This window comes from Daucus carota, chromosome 1, assembly GCF_001625215.2.
Source record: "Daucus carota subsp. sativus chromosome 1, DH1 v3.0, whole genome shotgun sequence".
Taxonomy (NCBI): domain Eukaryota; kingdom Viridiplantae; phylum Streptophyta; class Magnoliopsida; order Apiales; family Apiaceae; genus Daucus; species Daucus carota.
Genome location: NC_030381.2, coordinates 17,572,497 through 17,590,396, shown reverse-complemented (window position 1 = coordinate 17,590,396; position 17,900 = coordinate 17,572,497). Strand labels below are relative to the sequence as shown.

At 33.3% G+C, this 17,900-nt stretch overlaps 1 protein-coding gene across 1 annotated transcript; it reads left to right on the top strand.

The window, feature by feature from the left end:
• Positions 1-6,473: 6,473 nt before the first annotated feature.
• LOC108204486 (uncharacterized) lies at positions 6,474-17,285 on the top strand. Its single transcript, XM_017373953.2, has 7 exons — positions 6,474-7,069; positions 8,682-8,760; positions 9,757-9,899; positions 11,402-11,525; positions 11,645-11,830; positions 16,027-16,098; positions 16,209-17,285. The coding sequence occupies exons 1-7, from the start codon at positions 6,675-6,677 to the stop codon at positions 17,016-17,018; spliced, it is 1,809 nt and encodes a 602-aa protein (XP_017229442.1). The 5' UTR covers positions 6,474-6,674; the 3' UTR covers positions 17,019-17,285.
• The last annotated feature ends 615 nt before the right edge of the window (positions 17,286-17,900 follow it).

The window sequence follows — 17,900 nt, the reverse complement described above, 5'->3', positions numbered from 1 at the left end:
ATAAGTGAACTTGACATGGTTAGAAGGCTGGCACCTAAGGGAAGATTGTCTGAGAGGTTGGAATTCTATTACGAAGGAGGATATAGAAAGCAATGGCCACTACATTGAGTGTTTGATCAAGACTACAATTTTTTAGATCTGTTTACACAAAAAAGTATAGACAAAACAAAAATCTGCAACATAAAAAAGTTGAAATTTTACAAAAGGCTTACCTAAAAGACTCAGCTTTCCAAATACTAGCAGAAGTGTGCATCTTCAACCATACCAGTTGTTGGAGTTCATGGATTTCAAAGGTGTGGGAAGATTTTTCAGAATGGAGGATCATGCTTCTAAAGCTAATATAGACCCACTCAAGTTCATGCAGTCCAAACTAGATCCAACAAATGTGGAAGAAGATGCATTCGTTAGAAGTCCACATAGGTTCATTAACATCAAGTTGGATAGATAAGTGAGGTAAATAAGAAGTCAGAGAAGTGAAGATATGGAAAGCAAAAGAAAAATAAATTGATCTCCTCAGGCTAGAAGAGCAACTTAACTTCTCTGTATTTTTCTAAACTCATCTTTCAATCTTCAGTTATCAACTCTATGTTAATATTTCAATTTTATGCAAGTAAATTATGATGTCTCATGTTGTAATTGTGTGTAAGTGTTTTGTTGTCATCAAGGACCCAAATTTATATCAGAAATTCTATTAGATATAAATAAAGGGATATTATTAGGAATATGTCAATATTGATGGTAAGTCAAAACACTTAGAGGCCGTTTGGAAACCTTCATTTCATTTGAAATGATGGATTTCAAATGACAGAATTTGAGTTGTCATTTCAAATTCTCAGATTTATACTAGTATTTGAATGTCTGGATTTCAAATGAAATCCAAATCCAAATTCCCAAACAAGTTATTTGATCAAATCCAGAATTTCTGAAATTCTTGTTTCTAAACAGGCATTAGTGTATTTTTACTTGTGTTAAAAATGTAGCTGATCAAATATAACATACTATATGTATCATCTGTTGATCAGATAATCCATCAATGGTTGAGGTGTTGTAACAAAATAGGTACTTCATAATATTAACAATTCATAGAATATGTTGATCAACTAATAAGATTTTTGGTCTATAAATGATAGAATATGTTGATCAACTAATTAGATTTTTGGTCTATAAACAGATGTGTAGTTAGGATGTCGAATTAAAAATATTCTAAATCATGTAAACTGCACAAGTGAAATGAAGATCAACGGCTAAATCAATCTATCAACGGATGAGCAAAAAAAGATTCATCAACTGTTACTCAATCCATCAACAACTAGTGAAGAATGAACTATCAACTGATATATCAAAAAGCCATCAATGAATAGTCCATAAAGCTATCAATGGCTATTTATTGACTCATTAATTGCTAAATTTGGAGGTTATCAATTGACAGTTACATCACAAAGAAAGGAAAATAGTCACATGGGTTGAACAGAAAAAGTACAAACTGTTTTTGAAGTTATGCTATAAACAGTCTTAGTCTTATGTTGATGAACTCGAAGCCTACCACTTCAAGCTACATAACATGAAAATATTCAACAAAGCTACTTTATCAAGAAGATAAATATTTCCATAAATGTGTAACCAAGAAAAAGAGTATGAATGACAGCTATTTCTAGAATAGTTATTTTATTGTATTCTTAGACTAGAAAAAGCTGTAAACTTGGGATATATAACCAAGTGTTGATATGTCATTTTAAGTTATATTAGAATTAGATAATAAGAGCAACCTAGTGCAGAAAAGAAATATCTTGTGACACTTAGCTCTTCAATCTTTGTAAGCAGGTTGAGAAACACAAAAGAGTTCTTTGGTATAGAAAATTACTCAGGTGGAGAAGAAATCCCCATTTGAAATTTTGAAAGAGCTTTTGTTTATTTTGAATTTCATTTTTCACTTGTGTTTACTTGCTTTATATTGAATACATATGATTACTTGCAAGAGATTTTAAAGATTGTATTCAACTCCTCTTCTACAATCTTCTTATATAATTGAATTGTTAATTAACATCCGTTGAGAAGTCATTCGGGTAGCCTTTAATAGCTTTCTGGACTAGTCGTTAATGGCTTCTATCTTATCGGTTGATAGCTTATTTTCACTAGTCGTTGATGGGTTTGAATAGCAGTTGATGAATCCTTATTATTTATTTGTAGATAGTTTAGATTTAGAAGGTGATCTTCATTTCACTTGGGTAATCTACATGACTTGGAATATTTATAATTTGTCATCCTAATTACACATCCGTTGATAGATCAACAAATATATTAGTTGATCAACTTATCTAATCATCAACTATACGGTAAAGTACATATTTTGTTATAAAAACTTCATCCGTTGATGGTTACCTGATTAACGGATACTACGGATAATATCCTATCCGTTAATCATCTACGTACATTTGACTTATGCAAAATTACAATATATGTTTTGACTTATCATCAAGGTTCACGTATTCGTAATAGGCATGACTTCTAATAGTGTAAATTAATTGGCCTTGCTAAATTCTTAAAATCGATGTGGTTTCAACAATAAATACAATATAATAATGTAGATATAAAGAAATCACGTACTAGGCTATCCTTCAATCACATACTCGACAAAGGAAACAATGTTACATATATCCAATTCTGGATTACAATTCTGTTATGTGTACATATATTATGCATTTTAATGAGGTGTTTGTAAATTGTTTTGTGTGATTTTAGTAAAAAAATTTCATGATGGCACATTATTGTTTCACATTTTTATATGATTCTCTTACAATGATTAATTTAACAAATCTTTATATCAAGTTCTTAGCATGATCATGGATTCATGAACACCATGAGCATGCGACTTAATATAAAGATTATGGTATTAATAACCTGGTTATGATAAGATCATACTAATTGCTAAACAATTTCTTATATTCGCTTTTTACAAGGAAAATGGAATCAAGTATGGATTTGATGTGTATGTTTTTTCCCATTGTTATTATGTGTTTCATCCCTATTGACAGTAGAAGAGCTATATGTCCGGTTTCAACAAATTTCTTAAAAGCTTGTTTTGGAGAAAAATTTTAGAAGTATATCACACCTATGCTAGTAATGGACATGGAGGATTTGTACAATTTCACATGTAGTTTAATTAAACGACTTGTATTATGAGCATTAAACCTTGTTGTTTTTACTTTTTAAAAACCCTTATTTGAAGTATGGAAATATATTTTCACCAATTTTCTTGAACTTGATTTCAACAAAGCATTCTAAATTAGTGTGAAAATATAACATTTAAATAGATATCGTGTCTTACATTCTAGTTGGAAATCAAAATTCCTAATGATGATTATGATAATTTTAAAAATTATTACACAACTTTACGCTTTCATGTATTCTGATATAATATTATTCATTAATTAAAGGAGGTAGACATACAGGTAATGAAAATGTGATTCTAAAAACAAGACACGTGAGCAATATTATTTTAAAAATATATTTATACAATGATATTTTGAATGTTTTTCCTTGAACATTTTTTAAATATTTTTTAAAAATTTATATACCGGAATCTGAATAATTTATAAATTGTGGCTCTGAAATCTCAATTAAAAGGAAATAATTAGACGAGAAAATAACATTTCGCATGATAAACTTCCCGGGATTATACGCTAACGGGGGTGTATTCAATTGGGATTTTAATGGATTGTATTTAGTCTATGGATTTTAATGGATTGTATGTGAATTTGCTTTTGTGCGGATTCTTGATAAAATGTCGTAAAGTTGATATAGATTCTTTAGGATTTAAGCATAATGCTTCAAAATCTCATGAAGTCTGATGAGATTTCAAAAAATTTAAATTACACTAAAGAATCTCACAAATTCTATCATCTTATGAAATCCAAAAAATCCGTCGGCATTTGAATACCATCAGATTTTAATGGATTTTAAACAATCTCAATTGAATACTTTCGAATTTTAAAGTATAATTTAAAATCCTAATTGAATACCACAAGATTTTGAAGTATAATTTAAAATCCCAATTGAATACCACATGATTTTAATGGATTTTAAACAATCCTAATCGAATACCCTCGGATTTCAAGAATGAAAAAAATCCGTTAAAATTCTAATTAAATGCACCCCTATAAATCAATAGAGATTAACTTTTATGTCATTACTTTTTGCATAACACCACCGAATCACAGCTGTAATTACCACTTTCCACCGATTCTTCCAAATTAAAACTCACAATTTAATCATTTTTTTAAAAATGAGAATAAATCTCAACGAGCAGATTCGGTAAGATCTTGACTGAGGAGTTCCTTTCATTCAAGAAAGCTTATCATCTAACCATCGGACATGCAAGATGACCGGGGACATTTTGATAATAAAACCTTAATGTCCGATAAGAAAGCACCTTTCTTCTCAGCAACCTGAAATTAAAACACAAAGTGTCAAATCTCAGTGATCTAGAAATAGCAAATTAAGACCAAATAATCTACATTTTCACCGATTAACAAAGGATTTTATATATAAACAAAAGACAAGCGATAATTATAGGGAAAACTAAAAAATAAAAGAAACAAGACATAGTGTACACATATTGAGGATAGAGGTCCAAACCAAAGGAAATCCTTTGGTTTAAACATCTAAATAGTACTCAAAACTTCATCTACTTAGTCTACATATTTCCACTCAAGATAAGGCCAAAACTACAATCAGTATATAAAGTACTCAAACTCAGTCTACATATAAGATCTTGATAGGAACTAAATACAAAGTAAGTGAAGCAACAAAACTAACAAGACAAAATCCAAAGTGACTTGAATTTAAAACAACAAAGAAATACCTTTTTTGGTGTCCAAAGTTTTCTATTTTGCCTGCATCGAACAATGTAGCCTTGGAGTATAGGAGACGCTAATTTTAACCAATTACTTTAGCCTATGAAATATTATAAACTTAATTGATACAAAGTTGAGACTCCTATATGCCATGCATATATGTATTTATTTGGAACAAAGTCTTTTTAAATGACAAAAATTTGAAACAAAGTTAATAAAAGACTATTTGACAAGATGAAAGATTATAATTTGGAGATGAGTTCTGTAGGCCTATGAATTCAAAAAACAACTTGCAGAGAAGCAAACAGCGCCTGTACAATAAATAATGTAATCGTCAAGTGAAACTAGTAACAACTGCATGCTTTGAAAACGTATACAACCTTGAACCCGATGCATAGACATACATGCATAATTGTTTTGTATTCTGATTATTAGTTGGTGATTTAAAACCCACAATTTTGTATTCCTTTTATAATACCTTTTTTTTTAGTTCTAGTCACTAGATTTAGCCAATTATTTTTATAAACAAGAATATGTGTTATTCCATGATTAAAATTTTTAAAACCTCCCTGACCTAAAAAGACTCTAATTTACTCGTGAAACAAAATATTACCCGTTGTAAATAAACTTATATTTGGTTAAATGATATAGAGAAAACTATGCTTTTCATTTCATGTCTTTTAAATAAAATTGCAGCTATTAAATTTGTAAGTATAATCAGTGACGTTTGTTAAATTATAGCTCAACTTCACTCGGACATTCCTTCTTACGTTATCGAGAATCAACTTACTTCACTTTTCCTTGATTCCTGCCTAGACTTATTTAGAGTTACGTATATTCAAAACTTTAGGTATACTTATGGAATTAAATATATCCTTAATCATTATTGAATTTTAGGTTCTGATTAGGAAACTCTACAATACTAGTCATTATAATCTCCACCAAATTATGTGCTTTTAGTATTTCCAGTTATTATAACTAGCTCTTTCCAATTAGTCCCTGATTTGAGCTAAATATTAAAGTTGATATGAACTTGTTTACGGTGTTCGACATAACCTACAATTGTCATATTCTTCTTCTTATTTTTTTTAATGAATTTAGTGATATTGCTCGATTTTCATTTCATATATTCAAATGTAATAGGTAGGGTCTGGATCCGGACATTCAATATCAGGGCATACTGTCAACGAAAAAAACAATTAGACGGTTTAAGCCTAAATTTTTGATGAATATGCAGGGGTGTTATTACATAGGGTGCATTCAACGGAAAATTGTCTCTAGTTTAATCATTTATCCCTTATTAATATAATAAAAAATTCACCCAAAAAAAAAGAAAAAACATAAATTAACAACACTAGATTCAGTCCAGCTACGCTACTCCGAATCTAAACTGTAAAAAACACACCTCTTCTGTCTTTCCTCCCCGTTAAAGCCAAGCATCTCCGGGTACTTCACTTCAAATTACAAACCTACCCCTCACAATCCTCTAAATTACTCTTCTCTTACAAACAACCAGCAACAGCACTGAACAAATCAGTCTTTTCACACTGGAGGTTAATGAAACGCTGTCGTTTGAATAAACCCTGATTTATGTCGTAAACTTGAACGATTTGGTTTCCTGTATAGATACAAATTCTGTACGTATACACAATCTTCTCCAAGCTCTAATTTAATTTAATCAATTCACTTCTATATACAGACACAAAATACGTATGTATATACATTTGCTGTGTGTATATATACATGATTCACTGTGATTGAGTGTTGAATTGAGTTATTGAAACCCTAGATATATAGATACACATTTACATACATATATTAATGGATCATGAAGATGAGGATTTGCAGATGGCGTTGAGGATGAGTATGAATGAGCCGCCGGAGCCGAAGCGGAGCAAGCCGCGGGAGAATTCGGCCGGAGACTCGCCGGAGAGTGGCCGGAAGTCGCCGAGGGAGCTGATGGCGGCGGCGGCGGAGAAGCGGATGATGGCGGCGAGAGGAGGGGAGAAGTCTCGAGAGGCTTTGATTTCGAAAGTCGAGAAGGCGGAGATTAGTGAGAGTGCGGCGAATTCGAGTGCTCGAGTGGAAGGGAACAAGGAGAGTGTGGTGTGCGGGAGTGAGATTAGTGCGGCGGAGGCGGCAATGTTGTTTTCGATGGTGTTTGGGGAGGGAGTGAGTAAGGATATTCTAGCTCAGTGGAGTAATCAGGGGATTAGGTACGGATTATTAGCTTTTGATAATGTACTGGTTTTTGTTTGGTTGATTTGGTTTTCGTGATCATTGAATTATGTGATGTGTTATTGGTACTCTCATAAGTTGTTTATTTTGCGTTAATTGTGTATGGTTAGAGGTTTAAAGATAGCGTTTTTATCATTTAGCAAAAAACAAAAGATAACATTTTTATCGTATTAGAGGATTAGATTTTGGATTTTTAAGTATAGTGATTGTTCTGTAGATGTAGTTCAAGCTCTAGTATAGTGTTCAATGCTGTTGAAAAGTGTAATGCATGTTGCAAGTGGAGATTATATTGGGTTTAAACACATATGTTGATGGGTTAGTAAAAGGGGATATGTCAGATGAGTTTAAAGCCTTAAATGCACCAAAAATACTTGTTTGGTATGCTATAGAGTAGGGCGTTTTATAATTTTTTATTGCTACTTATTGTCTATAAACTTATGATGGACTAGTCAACAAATTACAAGCTTCTCAATTAGCGAAACAAAAAATAAATTCGAGCAAAATTGTATTATTTTGACACTCTCATTGTTTTTTAGTTTTTTTTTTCTCTTGTGTTATCGAAGATCATAAAATACTTGCATGGGGTCTTTTGCTTTTACTATGTACAGTTGCTGACAAGCAGAAACTTATGAACGTAATTGAAACAATTCTGTAATTCTTGAACAACATAATTAATATGACAATTGACTGTTTAACTGTTATTGTAATTCTAGTAGGTTATTAGTTCTACCACCTTGAAGTAGGTTATTAGTTCTACCACCTTGAAGCTGTGATTTTTATTACTGATAATTGTAATTTATCTCTACATTTTTTTTTTGATTATATAGCTGAAATGCATGTATTGAATAAGTACAGTTTTCTGTTGCCTATGTAGTGCTGTTGTGCTTATACACTCAATTTTGATCTAACATGAGGCGGCTCGAAGTTTTAAACACAAAAATTTGAATGTCCAGTTGTACACTCTAATTAAGGTTAATAATCATTTAAAACTCATTCGGGATAGATGCGAAGAAAGAATAAGAGGCGGTTTGGATGGTTGATGGTAATGGGGAGTGTGAATGATCAATGAAGGTTATGAGAACTACATTACTAGCATGATTTGGAATCCAAGGGGTTTATGTATGGAATGATTTATACAGTGTTAATGGGGAATGAAGTACCCATTCCGGTCAATTAAATTCCTCATACAAACACTATACATGGTTGGTTCCAATTCTCATTAAGCGGTTTATTAACCATGGACTGATGAGAATGATTTGGAATCCCAGGGGATATGTATGGAATAATTTGTCCACTGTTAATGGGGAATGAAGTAAGCATTCCAGTCAACCAAATTGCTCATACAAACACTACACATGGGATTGACTGATTCCATTTACCAGGTTAATTAAACATAAACTGACTGCTCACCTCCCCATTTAAAAAGAAATGTTTTCCTTCATTCTTTTCCTTCATGTAGGATTATCAAAAAGAGTGTTCTAATGAATAAATGCCTTATCACCTTGTCTCTAAATGTCTTCACCAGTAAGTTACTGTATATAAAGTAGTTATTGTTACTATAATGGCTAAGATGTGATTATTCTGGTGCAGGTTTAGTTCTGATACCGAAACATCTATGGGTTTGGTGCAACATGAAGGCGGACCTTGTGGTGTGTTGGCAACTATTCAAGTAAAATTTCTACACATCTCTTAGTTCCCATGCATATAGTATAATGCAGTGGTTGAACCACAGGACCAGGGGTTTTTGTCCATCCTTGATCTAGGAAAACGAGTATATTTTGTGAAGTACAAGTGTATAACATTTTATTCTTTGTGTACAAGTAGGGTGTAGCATTGATGGTTTGAGTGCTTTTGTTATTGATAAGAGATTCTATCGTAGACATCTGCCTATCCTTATTTCCCATTTCTTACTTCTATTTGACATGTTTTCATACGTTTTAGAATGTTCAAAATGCAACAGGAATCTACCTTTAAAAAATTTGATTGCAGGTTTCTTATACAACTGAAAGTTTTAATTATCAATGCAAGTAAAGATGTGCATTCAATGTTTTCTAAAGGTCAGTTTTAAAAGTGGAAGTTGCAAGTAAACAATGCTCTAAAAGGAAATCTTATGCTCTCCAGCTTGGTTGTCACACTTTGACCATTCTCTATGTTCCATTTTTAGTGTGCTAGATATAGTTAGATAAGTGTCGTTATTTACATTTGTCCGTGTTACTTAAAGTTCCACAATATCCTAATAGAATAGAAGTGCATAAATTTCGCCCCGGGCAAGTTTACCAGAACATCTACGTTAAGTTGCGATTTTCGAGCTCTTCAAAACCTTTGGATGATATATGGATCCTATATCATGTTAAAGTCTCCACTATGAGTGGACAAACAAATCTGCACACATATGTTTAAACAATTGGGGGTGGAGGCTCAAATCAAAGATCTGTTACTAAGGAGGCGTAATTGGATTGAAAATTGTATTTTACAAACCGAAACAAAATAAATCATAAACCTTGTGTTTGAATAGTTTGTACAATCGTGAAATCAGACACAGTTAGAAGTGTGTTAGGGGGACTAACCAATGAGCTTGAAAGTAAAAATGTGATGTATAAGTTTGTATCAATATTAAGGATGTCATAATCTAATATCCCATTTGAAATTATGTTTACTTGTATAGGCGTTTCTTCTCAAACATCTTCTGTTCGCTCAAGAGGATCTTGGACAGGCGACATTAAATGTGTCAACGGATTTTGAATCAAGGAGAATTCAGTGTGTCGATCCAGACATATTTGCATCTCTAACGGAAGAAAGGAAGTTAAGGTTAGTATCTTGACACAATACCTTATACGTCTACTGTTTAGTAATTAACTCATCTAAAAACGTAAGGTGTTAAAAGGGAGGTCTTAATAGGATCATATTTTATTCAATGGTCCCTGTCAACCGTATGATTGAACTGAGGAACAGTCAACAGATGATTAAATTAAGCAAATGGGGGTTGGACCCCAACTTCAAACCCATTTCTAAATTGAGCTCTGATGTCTTCTCAAGTAACTAACTTATGAAAAACCTGAAGATGTACTGTTACTGAGGCCTATCCGGGCTGCGTTATAAATTATAAATAATTAATTATGTGGGAACCTTGGTGTCTATAAGTGAGACCCCCTTTCTGATAGTTGGGGATCTTTGGTCCTTATTATATAATTAGTTGGTAGGTGTGACTCCTCTACTGTTGATAAATTGTGCCGTCGAGTCTTGGTAGTTACATGGCACACGTTAGTTGTCAATATTCCACAAAAAAAACTAAATGACCAGTGTTAAAAATTGTTCCATACAAAGAAATTACAATAAATGATTTTGTAAATTTGTGTCTAAAACAAGAGTAATCATGACACTTATGCAAGCCATTCTTTTAATATTTTGTATTGGTTGTGCTATAGCTCTTAAAATCACGTAGTTAGTGAACTTGTATTATTTGTACATGCCTTACCTTTTTAGTTATAAAATTTTGACGTTCATAAGATCTTTCCGTTGAAAATTGATGTGAGGTGGACTAGAAGTTTGGTTTTGCTTCTTTCGAGCGAAGCGTCTCGATGCTGTCATTGAGGAATAATATGGCTTCTATATGAAAGAAGATTTTCAGATATATTATTAATTTTTGGTGTTTAGATTAGGCCCGTCAACGGATCGGATTAGCCTAAATCCATATCCATATCCATTTATTTTAATAGATTCAGATTGGATCCGGAGCGGATTTTTTACAAGCCTATCCATATCGGATCACGGATCGGATATTCAGATTCATTTAACTTTTTTTGATTTTTTTAACTTACATTTGGAAGTCTTTTAAAAAGTGAACAATTATATGATGTCTTGAAATCAAAAACGAAGTAACTGAATTACAATATATAAAGTTTAGAACACAAACTCCTGACATAATATTAGAAGTTTAAATATAGATTAAAATCATTTTAGAAGGGGGGAAAAATTCATGCTGACGATTCTTTGAGTTCGGAAATGACAAGATTAAATAAGACACCATGATGCAATCTTGATACATTTTCATTAATTCTAAATTATAATTACTATAATTAAAAATATTTTTCATAATATATGTGTGTGTGTGTGTGTGTATTCTACCGGATTGTGTCATTAACGGATCTGATCATCTTAAATCCATATCCGCTCCATTTATTATCGGATAGGATTTTTTTTACGAATCCATATCCACTAAGAAGGCTCTGGAGCGGAGCTCCGGTCCATTGACAGGCCTAGTTCTGATGGTGTCTAATGAGATTCTTACAATGTCTTATCATGGTTTATAGAGCCTTGATCAGAAGTTTAGCTGAGATGTTGTTTCTTTGTGGAAATAACAAACATGCTGCAATTGCATCACTGAGTATTCTTGATTTTGAAGTCAAGGGGCCTAACAATATTCCGAAGGACGAGGTAAATATAATTAAATTAAATTTTGTCTTTAGAAGTTAATTTATTTCAGTCAACCAGGATAATTCTTACAAATTGAAATAATAAATGTTCTTTGCCAATTTTCATGTCACATCTGTCAGATCATTGGAAAAGCACTCGAAGGCCTTTCACTAGAGACAGATTCTGATTTTCAGAAAGTTCTTAGAGTAACAACATACACCTCAATGGATACTGCAGTTCGAAGGATAGAGGAAATGATTCCTCTTTTTCAGAGCCGTATGGGGGCAATGTTATTTTTAATATCTGCTTTGCTTTCTCGAGGACTGGTATGGTTCTCAATTGAGAGAATACTTTTTCTGTGGTGCAATTTTTTTAACCTTTCTTATTTGTTGTCCTGGCCTTTAATTAGGGTTTCCCTTTTCCCCTTGAGTTACGGAAAACGTAAAGAATTTGAAATACTATGTAGCTAATGTCTATGGTTTCTGAATTTCACATAGTTAATCATAAGATTCGAAGCTAGAGTATTCCAGTACTCTGTTCACCTCATCAAGATTTTATCTGAAGTACAGATAGCATGTGAATTTTGCTTTTTATACATGTTTTTATGAATGTCTAGTATGAAAGATTTTTTCCTGATATAATCTAAATTGTAGATATATATGCATGTGGGAAATTTTCTGTTTTGACCACTAATTAATCAGAGCCTTCAGTCTTGTGCAATAGCTCTTTGCTAACATAAATTTTAGGAGAAGTTATGAAAGTTGATGATCCCTGCAAAAGTATGACAAAAGTGATAAGTTTAAACAGACTGCTTGCTTGAGAGTAAATATTATATGTTTAGTAATAATTAGTTGTCTGTTAGTTGGTGACAGTAGTGGGCAATGTTTTATGAAGTAGGAAGTCGTGTAGCTAAAGTTAGGAGTCAGTTTTAGGTATCAGTTATTAGTGTTGCTGTGTAATCAATGTAAGAGATTTATGCATGAATAGAAGGAGAGAAATAATTTGCAAACTTGTGGTTCATTTCTTTCTTAAAAGAGAATTTTATGCTACATATACCGGCTTCGATTGGGATCTAACTTCGGTGTCAGAGCTTTGTTAACAATGACATTGAATAAGGAAAGAGTCGAGAGCTTGGAGGCTGCACTTGGACTTTAAGATGGCCCGAGCAGAATGGAACTTGATGTAATGACAAGGTACACCACCTGGAAGAAACTATCACAAGTTGTGTGAAGCTTTTGTTGCAAACAAGGAACAACAACTCTAGTCGAAATGGTCCATCTCGTTTCAACAAGGAGGAAATTAGAGAGGATGTTGTGGGAATCGCCCAATCTTTTCATCCAAAATTGCATTGGTGGGAACCTTCTCAGATCTGAGATTGCAGAATGCACCAATGTTTAAACGCAAATCATTGGAAGAAGCCGTAAGCTTTAGCACTCACGAGACACAAAGACAATCAGAGCTCACTAACCCACCTGAAATTGAATGATAACAAGACACCACAATGAAGTGACTACCTCAGGACAAAATGCAGAAATGAAGAGCTCTAGGGCTGTGTTTTGATTGCAATGATAAATTTATCGGTGGCCATAGGTGATAGGTGTCGAGGATCACAGCTTTTGCTGCTTGAAGAGTGTCCTACTAGTGTAAGCAAAGTCAGTTTCACATGCGACACCACTGAGATTTTTGAAGTTGAACCTTGAGGACAAGGATCGAATGAAATAGGCGTATATTGATAAATTTAAACAGATTGACTTGCGTGAGAACACAGAGTATATGTTATTTGTTTTATTTTTAATAATTAGCTGTCTGTTAGTTATTAGCAATTAGTGGCAGTAGTGGGCTATGTTTTTGGAAGTAGGAAATCATGCAGCTAAAATTTAGGCGTCAGGCTGTCAGTTTAGTTTTAGGGATTATTGTGCGAACTTGTGGTTTATTTCTCACCTAAAGAGAATTTTATCCTACACATACAGGCTTAGATTGGGACCTAAAATGCATAGGTTTCTCGATTAACATGTTTGGTCCTAGAGCCTGTTTGGGGCAGCTTTAGGCTGGGGCTTAAAGCTGTTTCCAACTTTAAACTGAAAAATGTCTGTTTGTGTAATAAGTCAGAAGCCGGCTTAAAGTCAGAAATAAGCCAGAAGCCGACTTAAAGTCAGAAGCTAGTTTGAGATACTTTTTTCAGTGACTTAATTTTTTTGAACTTTTTTTTTGATAAAAATTATCCGTAAGTCATAAGTTACTCATGAAACACTTTTATTATTATTATTATTATATTTTTAATAACCCATAAGCTGTTAATAAGTCAAAATTACCCAAACAGACATTTTAAACTCCCAGCTTATCAGATAAGTCACGTTAAGTCATAAGTTACGTTAAGCCATAAGTCATAAGCTCACCCAAACGACCTCCTAATCAGGTAGTTACTGGTAATTTTCTGTGTGTGGTCCCTGCGGATTAGATCTATTGTCATGGACAACGTGAATTTAGTTGGAGTAATATATGTAAGATCTCGTGAATCACTTTGCTGGTAGCAAATATAATATATATATGTAAAGTGCAAACTTAAGTTCTAGTATTCTGCCTGAACACCTTTGCAGTATTATGGTTTTTGACCTTTTTTAAACTAGAATAATTTCAGAGCTATTTGTCAATATTATTCTTTGAGCTTGTAATTGTTCCATCAGTAGGACTTATGTTCCTTAAGCTAAATTTGTAGGTTATCTCAGGAAAACCATGTCTTGATAAAATGATGATAACGTGATCTACATTTGTTTTTAATTGGAGAACCTTACATCGATGCATTGGATTAAGTACCATACTGTACTACGAGAAATCTTGGAATAATGACAGTTTTAAGAACCCCTCCCGTTGTTTCTTCCCGTGGTGTTTGCCTATTATTAATTATAGAATATGATTTTGTGGCAAAACTGACTTGAGACTGTATTTTGCCCTTTGAAAGGTGCAATTTTATGTAGCCATGTGATTGTAATGAATAAAATAGGAAGATACAGCAAAACAACAAAAAATGAGTTTCATACTTGACTAAATGTTTAGCAAATTAAAGTTGATACTTGGTGTCAGATTCTGGTGAGGATATCACAGGATGATTTTATACATATTGTATGATTTATTATGAAGAAATATTGATGGGTCGTTTGGATGGAAGATGGGAATGGGAATCGGGATTGGGAATGAAGGGTATGGGTATCCCAAGGGGTATAGAAGGAATGATTTACCCACCAAGTGGGAATGGGGTTCCCATTCCATACAACAAATTGTTAATCCAAACACCAAACACATGGGTTTGAAGTTACGATTGACGTTAACTTGTCTCATTAGCCCATGGTTATCAAATGCGCGCTTTTAGCACAGCGAAGCGCAACTGATGGGCTTTGCTTTTTTGAAGTGCGGAGTAACTACAAAAGCCCCGGAAAAAGTGTGGTTTTTGCTGAAGCCCAAAGCTCAAAAAAGCTATAAAAAGCGCGCTTTTGTATTAATAGGTATTTCATTAGATCTGGTCAAAATTGTAAAAGGTGGGTCAATATTTTGTTTTATTGGGCTTGCTTTAGAGCCTAATAAAACCTTTAGTCAATATATGCATTACACTTTTACTCATATATACACCTAAAAAACCGTAGCTGCATCAGTCATCCTCTCACATCCTCAACAAAGCATCATGATACCAATTCTGATGATGATTTCGATTATCTTGAAAGCGAAGAAGATGTTGATGCAGAAATATAAATTTTATCAACTATTCCACTTCTTAGTTTCTTAGTATGTATGTACGAGTAGTACTAAGGGTCTAGTATTTCTTTCGAGTTGATAGCCAGTAACCAAATACTCCCTCTGTCCCATTTAATTTTGTACATTTTAATGCTCGACACGCATTTCAATGTTCTTATAAAGTATAGTTCTATAACTTATTTTTAAGATTTTTTTGTTTCTGAATAAAAATTTAACATCTAAACTTTTATTCAGAAAAGAATAATCTTAAAAATAAGTTACAGAACTATAGTTTACAAGAGCATAATAATGCGTGCGCATCCCCGTCCCCAATGTGTGTGTGTGTGTGTGTATAAATCAATTAATCAGTAAGTGCGCTTTCTTTACAAAAGCCCACGCTTTGCTTTGTTCTTCGCGCTTAAGTTATAAGAGACCCCTTGCGCTTCGCTGCGCTTTTTGGCTTTAATAACACTGCATTAACCATGAACCAAACACCCCCTGAGATATAACAGTACCAGTAGTCATTGTCTCATCAATATAGAGTGTTTGCAATGTAAGTTGTGAATATAGGCAGGTACCTTATGCTAAAGCTGAAAGACAATTTTTCTGACGTGAGGTTCATGTCATTAGAAATGTAATATGTTGCCAATGATTGGTACTTGTTTACTCTGAATTAATGTATTTTATGTTTTATTTGGTTTATCTATTCACCTACTTGTGCAATTTGCTAGTTAAGATGTGTTCTAATTGAAGTTTTTGATCCGTTGGTCCGGGATCTTTTATTGTTATACTATAGGAATTTGTTCAAGCTGACAGGGATGATCCAAGTCAACCTTTAGTCACCGCTCCATTTGGGCATGCTTCTCAGGTATATTAAATTCATAGCATCTGATTTTGTCAACATTTGTTTCATTATGGTTGACTGATTATTTATTTGTTAGTTAAGTAATTGTAATTGTTAATATTGTCGTGGAGCAGGAGATTGTTAACCTACTACTTTCCGGTCAAGCTGTAGCCAACGTCTTCGATGGTAGAATGGACTTAGGTGGAGGGATGTTTGTGAATGGCATTTCCACAAATGTGGAAGTTGGTTTTCTTACTCTTTTAGAGTCCCTCAACTTTTGTAAAGTAGGTCAGCATCTTAAATGCCCAAAATGGCCAATATGGGTAGTTGGTAGTGAATCCCATTACACGGTCTTATTTGCTCTTGATACTAAAGTCCAAGAGGAAAATGAACTCGAGGGTAGAGAAACACAGATTCGTAGAGCTTTTGATGCACAAGATCAAAGTGGTGGCGGGGGATTTATTAGCGTAGAAGGCTTACATCAAGTCCTCCGGGAAACAAATATTAACCTTCCAAGCGAGAAACTTGAAAATTTAAGCGGTGCAGGTTTTATCGTGTGGAATGATTTTTGGCAGGTTCTTTTGAATTTAGACAAGAACTTGGGGGGCGTGAAGGATTCAACTGGGTTAATGGGGAAGAAGGTATTTGACCTTTACCATTTCAATGGGATTGCAAAATCAGTTCCCAATGGTAGCCAAGGGTCTTTTGGAGGAGAGATTCCAATACAGAGACCCAGACTCACAAGATTGAAAGTTTCAGTTCCCCCGAGATGGACTCCAGAGGAATTTATGGCTGATGGGCCCTCTGCCTCTGCAACAAATGACAAAGATATTGAAGTCTCTAAATCTGAGCCGGCTCAGCATGCACCATTAGTTGATTGCATCAGAACACGCTGGCCACGTGCGGTTTGCAACTGGCAAGGGGACTCGCCAAGTATAGTTTAGTTGGTTTTTTCATTTGATTATATTTAATGTCGAGGGACACAAATTTCAGACGTGAATGGGGATGAAGCTGGGTGGAAGATAGTGACCAAGTTTAGTTTGAACCTAGCCAGGACAGAGTATCTCTTTTTCATTTCCTCAATTTCTTCCAAAATACATGCATAGAATACATCATCTAGGCATATGTAATAATGTCTAGTTTGTCAGAAATTTTTATTTACCGGTGAGAGAATTGTTGTAAGAAATATGTAAAATCATTTTGCATTTTCACATTCTTGGTTGATCAGGGAAGTTTTGGTGTCGAATATCATATCATAACCGGTGTTCTAAAAGTCGGCGATTAATCAGGATTAATCGCCGATTAATCGCTGTTCGGTCGGCCAACGTCTCGATTAAGCGTTAATCGGTGAAAAATATCGTTTTTTCTGAAAATCGACCAAAATCGGGATTAATCGGTCAAAAGTAGGGATTACTTGGAAAAAGTTTTAGTGAATTTAAAAAAATTTCAAATAAAAAGTAAAAAATAAAATTTAAATTTTAAATTTAATTTTAAATAAAACAAAAGGCATGGAATTGACAAAACACATAAATTAAAGTTGCTTTTATTACCTTTCACTCTTTCAATATTAGTTTATAAACTCTAATTACATAAATTTGCAATATCTTACTTCGCAAATTCAATCAAATTCAAGTTTATATATGAGATGATTGGACTTTTATCATGTTTTGTGTTATAAGAAATCATCAATCTTTTGATTTTATATGACTGTAAATTTATACTATATATATATATATATATATATATATATATATAGGGATAAGATCAAATAAAAACTTTTTTAAGTTACAAACTTACAAACTTTTTTTTTATTCTCCCATCGTGTT

Coding starts and splice junctions, on each gene's coding strand:
- LOC108204486 (XM_017373953.2), top strand. CDS start 6,675: ATGGATCATGAAGATGAGGATTTGCAGATGGCGTTGAGGATGAGTATG. Junction 11,526..11,644: donor ACAATATTCCGAAGGACGAG/GTAAATATAATT, acceptor CACATCTGTCAG/ATCATTGGAAAAGCACTCGA. Junction 11,831..16,026: donor CTTTGCTTTCTCGAGGACTG/GTATGGTTCTCA, acceptor GTTATACTATAG/GAATTTGTTCAAGCTGACAG.